Source organism: Octopus bimaculoides, chromosome 7, assembly GCF_001194135.2.
Source record: "Octopus bimaculoides isolate UCB-OBI-ISO-001 chromosome 7, ASM119413v2, whole genome shotgun sequence".
In the NCBI taxonomy this organism is placed as follows: Eukaryota; Metazoa; Mollusca; class Cephalopoda; order Octopoda; family Octopodidae; genus Octopus; species Octopus bimaculoides.
The window spans coordinates 87,720,694-87,732,739 of NC_068987.1; the positions used below are offsets into that span (position 1 = coordinate 87,720,694).

Genomic DNA, 12,046 nt, shown 5'->3' on the forward strand with positions numbered 1-12,046 from the left:
ATATATATATATATATATATATATATATATATATATATATATACATACATATAACAACTCTTGATTTTAGGAAACCCAAGTTTATTTTTGTGGTATGAATCTTTATACTATTCACACACAGTTGCACTAACGTATTTAAAGTAGCAAATAATTCTAAATTACAGCATTACAAATCATTAACATCACATAGCCACAGAGACTTACAATAATGAAACATAATAAATAGACCTTAAGTGATGAAATATCCAAACAGTTCCTAAATAACTTGATATTTAAGTGGGTGGTGGAATGGTTTCGTCTTATAATAAAAAAAAAACGTGTTTAATAAATTCAAGAATTTGAGAGTGGAAAGGATATAGCTGAAAGTATATAAATATTAAAGCACAGGTTTACATTTTTTTTAGACTTCTAACCTTTTTATATATATTATGAAGCATTGCTGAATTCTTGGTTAAGATTCCAGGTTATGACTCAACAATCTTAGATATTACTATTACATTAAGATCCTTGAAAATTGAAATACAATATTTTTAAGCACACAATATTCCATTTTTATGTATTTGGTTTGCCAGTTTCTTGATGTGAATTCCTGATTTGAAACATTTTGTTGTATCTTGGGAGGGTCTTTATGCCAATAATGAACACACATTGGTTCTGTTTCACTTCTTTTATAATTATCAATCAATTCATTAACATTTAAGCAATTAAAAATAATAAACTTATTAACTAATTAATTGTTTAATTAATCAATCAGTTAAGTTTATTAAAGACCTTTCATCATTGATTAGATCACAAATGATAATGAATGGACTTTAACAAACCTAGGTGATTGATTGACTGACCAAATGATTAATTAAAAAATCAGTTAATTGGTTAAATGGTTAACCAATTGACAAAAATAAAGTGAAATTGAATCAGCTCGTGTGTTTATTATTGGCATACTGTGTGGTAAGAAGTTTGCTTCTCAACTACATGGTTCCGGGTTCAGTCCCACTGCATAACATCTTGGACAAGTGTCTTCTAATATAGCCACGAGCCAACCAAAGCCTTGTGAGTGGATTTGGTACACAGAAACTGAAAGAAGTCGCGAGCTGGCAAAAATGTTAGCACGCCGGGAGAAATGCCTGGCGGTATTTCATCTGGCGTTATGTTCTGAGTTCAAATTCCGCCAAGGTCAACTTTGCCTTTCATCCTTTCGGGGTCGATAAACTAAGTACCAGTTACGCAATCTCTTTGACTGTCCTTGTTTGTCCCCTCTATGTTTAGCCCCTTGTGGGCAATAAAGAAATAAGAAACTGAAAGAAGCCCCTCTGTGTGTGTGTGTGTGTGTGTGTCTCCCCACCGCTACTGGACAACTGGTGTTGAGGTGTTTATGTCTCCATAACTTAGCAGTTCGGCAACAGAGACCAATAGAATAAGTACTCAGCTTAAAAAAAAAAGTACTGGGATCGATTCGTTTAACTAAAATTCTTCTAGTCAGTGCCCCAGAATGGCCAGTCTTATGAACAAAACAAGTAAAAGATAAGAGATACTAACCCTCCTGAAATATAACAAAATATTTTAATACACCTTATTAGGCCTTATGGCTAAGGAAACTGGAATTGAAGGAAGGCTGGAATCTAGAGGTGTCACACAGGCTCACTAGTGTGGGAATACACCCTACCGTCATGTGAACCAGTGACCATGCCAAAGGGTTAAATAGGCCCTGTGCCTCATAGGTAAGCTTGGGAGAGCAGGAGACAAGCAGAGGTAAATTGTAAATAAACTGGCAGAAAGCAGCAAGGAAACCACTGCTGTAGCTGTCTCCGCAAAATTATAGATCTTCATATTTTGGCATATTCTGCAGGCATTAGAGAGAGGGAAGGAGAGGTTCTGTTAAATTTATTGGTAAAATAGAATCAAGAAAATTCAGCATTGGTTTAACTTCAGAAATGCATTGGTGGCATGAAGGAAAAACGGAATGAGAAAACATTCGATATAGAAATTAACTGAGAATATCAAATTTTGAAAATGTATTTTTGAAGTTCTTTTGATAGACACTAGAAAAACTCAAATTCCTTCTGAGTTTCCAATTAAGATTTTTGTAGGTGTAACAAGTGAGGGGTTAAGGGAAATTGTCCTGCACAAAACGTTAATAGGAGTGTGGTACGAAACATAAGCAAAATATAATTCCTTCTTATATATCCAGGGTTATTGGTGAATTTTATACAGAATTTATTATTATAAAGAAGTATACAAAATTAAAAGTTTCAGTGTATGTTATCTAAACTTTAGTGCCTTCCATTTCTTTAATTATAACCTAAACATGGAAAACAGCAATCTTTTTTTTTTTTTTTATAAATAACTATTATTACGACTTGATAATGAATACATCGACAGTGTTTTGCAATGTTATGAAGTATATAATCTTAGCAAGTGAAAAGGCAGCGTTGGGGTAAGAGGGAATATAACTTCAATATTGTTTCTTTCACAAAGGAAACAATAACAATTGAAAAAGAAATTCACAAATAAATGTTCATTTGTATTATTAAGTCTTTTATTTACCTTTGAGTGGAGTCATTAAACGGGGGAGCTGTACGTCTGGTCAGTGGGTGAATAAATGTAGTCCTCTGTGAATTGTGACTGAAAATAGAGAGAAAAAGTTATTGTACTTTTTGTGTACACAACAGATATCAAAGTTGACACTAAAATAATCCGAGTAGAAAAGTAAGTAAAAACAAACCTGAAATTATAGAGACAGACAGACAGACAGATAAAGATTTTTTTTTTTTTCTGATTAAAATGTTTTGTGCTTTTGGGGTTTTTTTTTTTTTTGTTTTCTTTCCTCTTTTTTCCTGGAGAAACTGTTGTATATGTGTTGCTTTTAAGAAAAAGATTTGAACTTTAAGTGAAAAAAGTAAGCCATAATTCCAGTTTGGTGTACATAAATGTGTTGATAGAGAAGTGTACGAAGCTGTGAGTTACTTGAAACATAGGTAATAATGCGAAAAGTGTTTCTGACAACAGAGAAATGGCAATATCAGAAGAAGGAGAAACATCACTTGGCTGACATTTCTACCAGTATGACATGGCAAACTAGTTTTATTTTTGACACTTTCATTTACTTATTACCAAACACTATAATCTATTTGTTACAAAAACAAAAAAGACAAAAAAAAAATTATTGTATTTATTCATATGTTGCACTATTTTATACCTGATTAACTGGAAAAAACTGGGTAATTTTTCAGATTAACACGTGCACGATCTTCACTAGGGGGTTACGGTTTTAGGGTATTCCGTCCGTAACCGTAACCCTAACCCTAAAAACTAACCCTAACACCCTAGTGAATATCGTGCAGCTGTTAATCTGAAAAATTACCAAAAACTAGGCTACAATTCATACTTGGAGCAAAACTATGAAAAAACTATGAAAAGAAAAAAGTTTGTACCAAGATTTAACACTAAATTAGAGGCATGACTTAACGAGTAAATACAGTGGCTAAAATACTTAATTGCAAACACAAGCAAAGTACTGCTTCATAAAATATAAATTAATTCTTCACATTTATATTCAATGTCAGTTTTTAACATGTGCAAGGATGTTAAATTGAAATCTATCATAATTAAGTTTTTAACAAAAAAAAAAATACAGTTAATCCTATCTCTGAATGTGAAAGTATGTGAAAACATTATTTATTTACCTAAGCGCTAACAATCCATTTTCATCAGAAAATCTTTAGACCCATCTTGAACTATGTGAGGTGTGATGGCAAGTTTAGATAGTCAACACAAGAGTTTTTCCAACTGAATAAAAGCCAAGCCAGACTAAAGATATTTATAGTGCTGTGTTTCCATAACAGTCACAGCCTTGTCATTGTAATAGGAATCTACTCAATGATAAATATAAAATGGATTCAGATGAATGCTCTCATCAAGGAAATAACCTTGTGTTTAGTTAAAAGGTGTTCACAAAAGAATGCCAATACAATATCTGACTCTGGATTTACAAAACTAGGAATATATTACTGACAATGTACATCACTGCATTCAATTTGTATATCAATTATTTTGCTAGTCTTTTCCTAAATTGTGCAATTAGATAAGGCTAGCATTTAGTGTCAGCATTTTCTGGTGTTATTAAGAAGCTTGCTTGGCAACCATATAATTTCAGGTTTTGTATCACTGCATGGCACCTTGAGCAAGTATCTTCTACGACGATCTTGAGCCAACCAATATTTTGTGAATGAATTTGGGAGATAAAAACAGTGTTGAAGCCTCTCTGTGTGTGTGTGTGTGTGTGTGTGTGTGTGTGTGTGTCTCTCTCTCTCTCTCTCTCACCATTACCCTTGACAACCAGTATTAGTTTCTTTGCGTCCCCTTACCTTAACAGTTTCAGCAGAGGAAATCGATAAAGTGCAAAGATTTAATAAGCAATGGGGTCAATGTGTTTGACTAAAGTGCCCCAGCATGACAAAAATGGGTAAAAGATTTAGTTGACATTAAACTTTGTAAATTAATTAATAACACTAATAATAATTTACTTTTCAGCATGGGTACTCATTTATATGTAAATATCACCATAAAAAAAATTAGGGAAATAAAATATAATTAAGCAATTTTATTAATTAAAAACAAAATATATGCAATCAAATTAGCCAAGCTATTATTTTTGGATGAGGAACAAGTCATTAAAAAGTGATATATTGTGCAAATACAAAGTGAATAAATACACCTCAGTAGTCTTATCTGATAAGCTTTAAACTTTGCGACAGAAATGTATAATTATTGAATAAAAGGATTTAGTTTGAAGAATAAATGGATCTTGTTCAAAACGGGGGCGCCAGTTTTCATTTATGTTTTATGTAGTGTTTTTGGTACCGAAAGACTTTCAAACTTCGTATACTTATCTATTTTGTGTTATAGAACAGGAAAACATTTTTGTATTCGAATTTATTTCATGTAAAAAATTGTCTTATTTCGATAATTTCTACTAATCACTGACGTCTATTCAGTTGAAAACAGTTAGCGCGGTAACGGTGTATATCGTATTAATCCCCTAACCCTAACTAGACTGTTAACCCTAACCCTAACTCTAGAATCCGAACTCTAAAATTGTTACACACATAGATACGCACAGCGTAATTTATTATATAAACAATATATGCGTATAAATTACGATTAAACCGGATGAAATATGTCACAGGGAATAACATTTTTATGACCGCCCAGCAGTAACTCTATTCAGCTGAATAGACGTCAGTGATTGGTTGAAATTACAGAAATACGACAACTTTAACATGGAATAACTTGCGATGTACGTTTTTTTGTTAAGAAGACTAAGAGTAAAAGATGTTTTATATGACACATTCTACCAGTGTCCCAAGTTTCAAAGTGTTTCGTTAGTGTTTCGTTAAGAAAATACTGGTGCCCCCGTTTTGAACTAGATCCGAATAAATTACAGTTTGATTCAATAAAAATCGAAATTAATTTATTCCCAAAAATATGCATGGAGGTGGTTAAATGCTATTTAGTATAATTTTCTTCATTAAAGTTAATTGCCAACAATTAGACCAAATATCCAATTAATTCAAAACTGTTCACGTGTTAATCAACATTTTAGTTTAAAATAACTAAATATTTTAACGTTTATTTGATATTATTCACAAAATAGTTAAATTGTAATAACTACGCATCAAATTCTAGTAATCTTTTTCCTTTCTGTTAAGTGAATGTTGTCTAGTGTTTGGAAAGGTCCTTGTTCATATGGTTAACAGACCAATCTTGTAATAATTGTTACATGGCTTACTTAAGGACCACCAGATCACAGAACAAGGGAACCTGGAGAAAGGCTTTCTCCTAATCATCATCATCATTGTTTAATGTCTGCCTTCCATGCTAGCATGGGTTGGACGATTTGACTGAGGACTGGCGAACCAGATGGCTACACCAACCTCCAATCTGATTTGGCAGAGTTTCTACAGCTGGATGCCCTTCCTAACGCCAACCATTCAGAGAGTGTAGTGGGTGCTTTTACGTGCCACCAGCACGAAGGCTAGTCAGGCAGTACTGGCAACAGCCACGCTCAAAATGGTGATCGATGAATGTAAAGTACAGTGGCTTACTTTTAATAAGATGCTTTTCTTGAAATTGTCTTACTAGGAAGATAACATCAGTAGTATTTCTCGCTGGTACAAAACCAAACTGCATCTCATCTAATCCAATTCTCCTAATTAATTGAGTAGATAACTCTCTCCATAACTTTTGTAACCTAGTCCAGCAGTTTGATACCCGGTGACTTTACCCTGCATTATGGAGTGAATTAACTCAAACATTTGGCAGAGAATCAGCTGTAACAATTACAATTAGCCCATCCCACTTGGCTATGCATTAAAGAAATGCAGCAGTATGTTTAACAAAAAAATAATTTTATACTTTATTAAAAGTCAATTCATAAGAAACTAAAATAAAATTGATTGCTTACAAATAAAACTTACATTTCTTTTTTTTTTAAATACAATACATTTCTAAAGATAACAGAATGAAAGCTTTCAAGAGTACATTTATTTACATACTTCACAGGTAAGAATGACTTACAGTCACAGACAGTAAAAATAGATTTATTTATATATTTTCTGATACAATTTTAAAAATAAGTTCTATGACCTGATATATGAATTTCTAAAGCATTTTGTATTGGAAGTTTATAGCTAATAGCAAAGTGGTTGATATATCTATAACACTGAAAACCAGTTTCCTTTACATGCCATGGTCATGTGGTTTCTTTTGCTTTTTGATACAAAGATATATATTTTAATGTTTATACATATTCCTTATTACTTTATATTTAATACTGGAAATGACATTTTCTATGACCTTAATCTTAAAAGTAGAAGAATTAAACTATTATTATATCTAAGTTTTCAGCTAAGTTGAAATCATCATCACCATTTAACATACACTTTTCCATGCTTATAGAGGTTGGACAGAGTTTATTGAAGTAAATTTCTACAACTGGATGCCCTTCCTGTCACCAATCCTTACTGGTTTCCAAGTAAATTAGTGTTTTGCCATGGCTAGATATGATTTCACAGAATATTGATAATGAATGACACTACTTGTACGACAGCGATATGCATTTACAACTGCCATGAGGTATCAAGACAAGATGACACAAACACACATACATATATAAAATTGGCTTTTTTTCAGTTTCTATCAACCAAATCCTGTCAGAAGACTGATTATAATGCAGTTAACTGAAAAATCTGAAATAATACAACACGAAAATGAACTTTAAGATATAAGATAAACCAAGTAATCAAATCTATGTTCACTGGTATTTTCCTTCTATGTGCCGTAGTGGTCAATGCCAGTGCCGCCTGACTAGCACCCATGTCAGTGGCACGTGAAAAGTACCATTCGAGCATGGTCAATGCCAGTGCTGCCTGAGTGGCTCTCATGCCAGTGGTACGTAAAAAGCACCATTCAAGCATGGTCGATGCCAGTGCCGCCTGACTGGCCCTCGTGCCCGTGGCATGTAAAAAGCACCCACTACATTCTCGGAGTGTTTGGCATTAGGAAGGGCATCCAGCTGTAGAAACCTTGCCAAATCAGTTTGGAGTCTGGTGCAGCCTCCTGGCTTGCCAGTCCTCAGTCAAACCGTCCAACCCATGCCAGCATGGAAAGCAGAAGTTAAACGATGCTGTATACATTCTTCATTCTTCTCATTTTGAAAAGACAGCATTATTTCAATTCCTCGTTACAACCACTTCCCTGAAATTGTTATTAAAACACATTAAAAATATTCAAATTTCTTTTACTTGCACTTCCATAAACCGAAGAATTAATGAAAAGAATTACTAAAAAGGTAATGAATTTCTTGAAAATTTTTCTAATATTATAAATTACATTTCAGCAATTTAAGAATTTCATACAGCATTTATGCCAATAGTTTATGACCATCAATATTACAGAAAATATGAATATTTCAAATTATAGTAAACTCCTTATTAGATATTTAATTAATTGGAACTCTCACAAAACCAGCACCCAGGAAGAAAAAAAGAAAAAAGAAAACGTGTTGTTAATTAGAGTTTAGAAAAATATGCTAATTTGTGTTAATTGATTGTCATTAAAAGACAAAGTTTCTATTGTGTCTAAAATGGATTGTTCCTTCCCAAAAAACAGTTTTTTTAATTTTGCTGCATTTACAGAATCTGTATTTCATTAGGTTAATAAAACTTATTTGTTATTTAAATTAAACTTTTATTTCTTCCTATTTCCTTCATTTCTACAGTATCCAGAATATCAATGATAACACCTGATTGATGTATCATCATTAATAGGCCTGGCTGTGTGGTAAGAAGTTTACCTCCTGACTGAAGATGGCACTGAAGCATCACCACAGACCAATGACTGAAACCAATAAAAGAATAGAGAGAAAGGATGGAAAATGAAAAGCAATTAGTAGTCTATTAACACCATACACTTAGAAGAAGCTTTATACCCACCCCACCAGTACAACACTTACGAACCTATGTTCTTATGTGTGTATTTTTTTAATAGATTTAATAAGAAAAGGGCAGGCAATATCCACGACCCTTTCAAGGACCTCTAAGATTGGTCAGGGAAGGGTAGATGGTTATCTGTATGCAGGAAACCTGGCTCAAATGCTGGCAATGGAGTAGATTCCATTGGTGGCACCAAAGAGCCAGATTGTACTGTAAAAACTAGTATACCAACAGGGATAGTTATTCATATGAGATTCCACACAGTTTCTGATTATCAATTTTATTCACAAGGCTTTTGTCAGCCTGAGGCTATAAGAGACATTTATTCAAGGCTTCATACAATGGAATTGAAACCAAAACCATGTAGTTGTGAAGTAAAATTCTGAAGCATACAACTATGTCTGAGAAAAAGAAAGTAAAAAAAAAAAAGTGCTTAACCTACAGCTTTAAATTACAATCAGATTGGATTCAAAAGAGTTGCTAATAATCAAGATATTATTACCCACAAGGTTCAGTCTTTGTTGTAATGTGATAGCTTCCGTGTATCAGTTGCCCTGAGACATATGCCAAGAGAACTCAAGCTCCTTGTAGGGCCTACCATGCTGGATAGGCCAAAAGATAGAGACCAGATATGGACCATCTCTTCCCAGAGGTCTAAACAGATTTGTGTAGGGCAAACAGACCTGCCTAGAAAAACCAACAAGCCCAGGGAGAAGGCCTAAAAGGCAACTCAGCACCGAGAACAGTCATTGATGGGCCAATGCTCCATAGGGAAAGAAAGGTTTAAGAAAGATGCTATTATGATTATTAATCTCAAAGAATTAGAACAAGAGTTTTTTTTTCATGCTGATTTTATTGATTAGACATAAAGTCTGTTTTATAAAAGACAGCTATAAACCAAATTGATACATTTACAGATATTTGTTTTATTGATACCAAAGGGATAGAAATCAAAACAAACCCTAATGGTTCACTTAACCTCAGATTGTTTCATATAATAACAGTTATTGCTTTTCCATATAATTTTCATTTCATTTATTTATTTATTTTATATTACTTTTTGTGAACTCTAATGTCATTGGTTACAGATTTCTGACAGGCTAATTACTGGTTCACTAAATTTACAACTGTCAGAGTGGCAAGGGAGTATTTGTGAAATTAAAGTCAAATATATAACACCAAAGGGCAATTTTTGTTGGAAAGCACTGGTTGATAGATTTTCTTGCCAATTCTTACATCTTTCACCAATATACATCAGTAAGGAACACACACACACACACACACACACACACACACACACACACACACACACACACAATTTCTGTTTCAAACAAGGTGCAGATGCAGCCGTGTGGTTAAGAAGTTTCTAATATAGCCCTGAGTCAACCAAAGCCTTGAAAGTGGATATGGTAGATGGAAACTGAAGGAAGCCTGTGTGTGTGTGTGTGTGTGTGTGTGTGTGTGTGTGTGTGTGTGTGTGTGTGTGTGTGTGTGTGTGTGTGTGTGCGTGTGCGTGTGTGTGCATCCGTCCGTCCTTGTCTTGACATTGCATGATTGTTGTGAATGAATGTCCTGTCCAATATTCTGCATAAACATGTCTGGTCATGTTGGGGAAATACTAGCTTGCTTGGAAACAAGGGCTGGCAGCAGGAAGAACATCCAGCTGTACAAAATCTGCCTCAATAAACCATCTGACCCATGCAAGCTTGGAAAAGTGGATATCAAAATGATGATGGTAATGATGATGATGACCATAATGGTAAAGGCAATAGTAGAAGACACTTGCCCAAGAGCCATACAATGAGGTGAAATTTGGAATCACATGGTTTTGAAGAAAATTTCTTCATGTTACCATGTCTGCAAGGAGAGGCAGCATAGTCAACAAATTTTGTAATGGTAAGCACGAAGAACCTCCTTAAAATGTTGGCACTTAATATCAAGTTCTTTTACAAGAATAAATTTCAATCGAGCCTCTATTGAGGCAATGACCAAGACCTTTGGCATTATGTCGAGCTTAAGAAGAAGAAGACCGATCAAGCTGAGCAAAAGTCACACAAATGGCACCCGTGCCGGTGACATGTGAAAGCACCTGTTACACTCTCAGAGTGGTTGGCATTAGGAGGGGCATCCAGCCATAGAAAACCATGCCAAACCAGACTGGATCTTGGTACAGCCTTCCAGCATGCTAGCCCAGTCAAACCATCCAACCCATGCCAGCATGGACAACAGACGTTAAATGATTATGGTGATAAACAGTTTTATGCTGAAGAAATCAGGGTCTGGATTTCTAAAATATGGTCGAGTAAAGCATGGCTCTGTGGAGGCACAGGCATAACTGAATGGCTAAGAAGCTTGCTTTGCAACCACATGGTCTCAGGTTCTGCCCTACTGCATGGCACTTCAGGCAAATGTCTTCTACAATAACCCCAGGCCATCCAAAGCCTTCTGAGCGAATTTGGCAGATAGAAACTGTGTGGAAGCAAGTGTGTGTGAGTGTGTATGCATGTGTGCATGCACATTTATGCGTGCGTATGCGTGTATGCTCACCACTACTTGACAACCAATGTTGGTTTGTTTACATTCCCATAACTTAGTAGTTCAGCAAAAGTAACTGTTAGAATAAGCACCAGTCTCAAAAATAAGTACCGGGGTCAATTCCTTCATCTGAAACCTTCAAGGAAGTGCCCCAGCATGGCCATAGGCCAATGACAAAAAAGAAAAACTGAAATCATAAGACCTCACTTGATACTTTCTAATCATTTTTAATGGTTCCATTTGGTGGGAGAGCAGCCCTCAGCCTTTTTCTCCCTGGTGGAGAAGAAGGGACATCTTATAGATCATCCTCAGATTGAACACTGAATCTAAGGCTTCGATGAAGTGGACTCCACTGAAAAAACCCAACCACTAGGTGGCAGTGAGAAGAGAAATAAGTCTACTGTCCAAGTGACAAAAAAAAACCCCTTTTTTTTTTTAATCATTTGCCTATCCAAAACATTTTCAAAAGTTTGTCCAGTTTGTCCAGTAGACATTCAGGCTTTTGGTCAGCCCTTCTTTCACCCATGTCTGTGTAATATAAAGCTTTCTTTTCATAAGTCACAAGTTACTCTGACAGTTGTAAAAAGAAAATTAGGAATGTGTATCATATACAATGCATGGACACTAGCAAAATATGTCCTGTGCATCAGTGCTACTCAAAGTGGTAGTCTACAGACCAGCACTGGTCCACAAGCCATCAGCTGCCATTATGTGGCAAGTTTTCAGAAAGGAAAGAAACATAAAATGCTTATGTAATATTGTATTATTTGTTTACAAAATAAATATAAGATAAAAAAAATTGTCAACTTTTATTACACTCTTTATACTCTTTTACTCTTTTACTTGTTTCAGTCATTTGACTGCAGCCATGCTGGAGCACCGCCATTAGTCGAGCAAATCGACCCCAGGACTTATTCTTTGTAAGCCTAGTACTTATTCTATCGGTCTCTTTTGCTGAACTGCTATGTTACGGGGACGTAAACACACCAGCATCAGTTGTCAAGCAATGGTGAGGGGAC

The 12,046-nt window shown here is 34.8% G+C and overlaps 1 protein-coding gene across 1 annotated transcript in view; it reads right to left on the reverse strand.

Moving 5' to 3' along the window:
* Nucleotides 1–12,046, reverse strand: part of LOC106880977 (uncharacterized) — a 164,838-nt gene that overhangs the window by 94,472 nt on the left and 58,320 nt on the right. Inside the window, exon 4 of the mRNA XM_052969454.1 lies at nucleotides 2,545–2,622. Within this exon, the coding sequence (XP_052825414.1) occupies nucleotides 2,545–2,622 (78 nt within the window). The remainder of the gene's footprint in view (nucleotides 1–2,544; nucleotides 2,623–12,046) is intronic.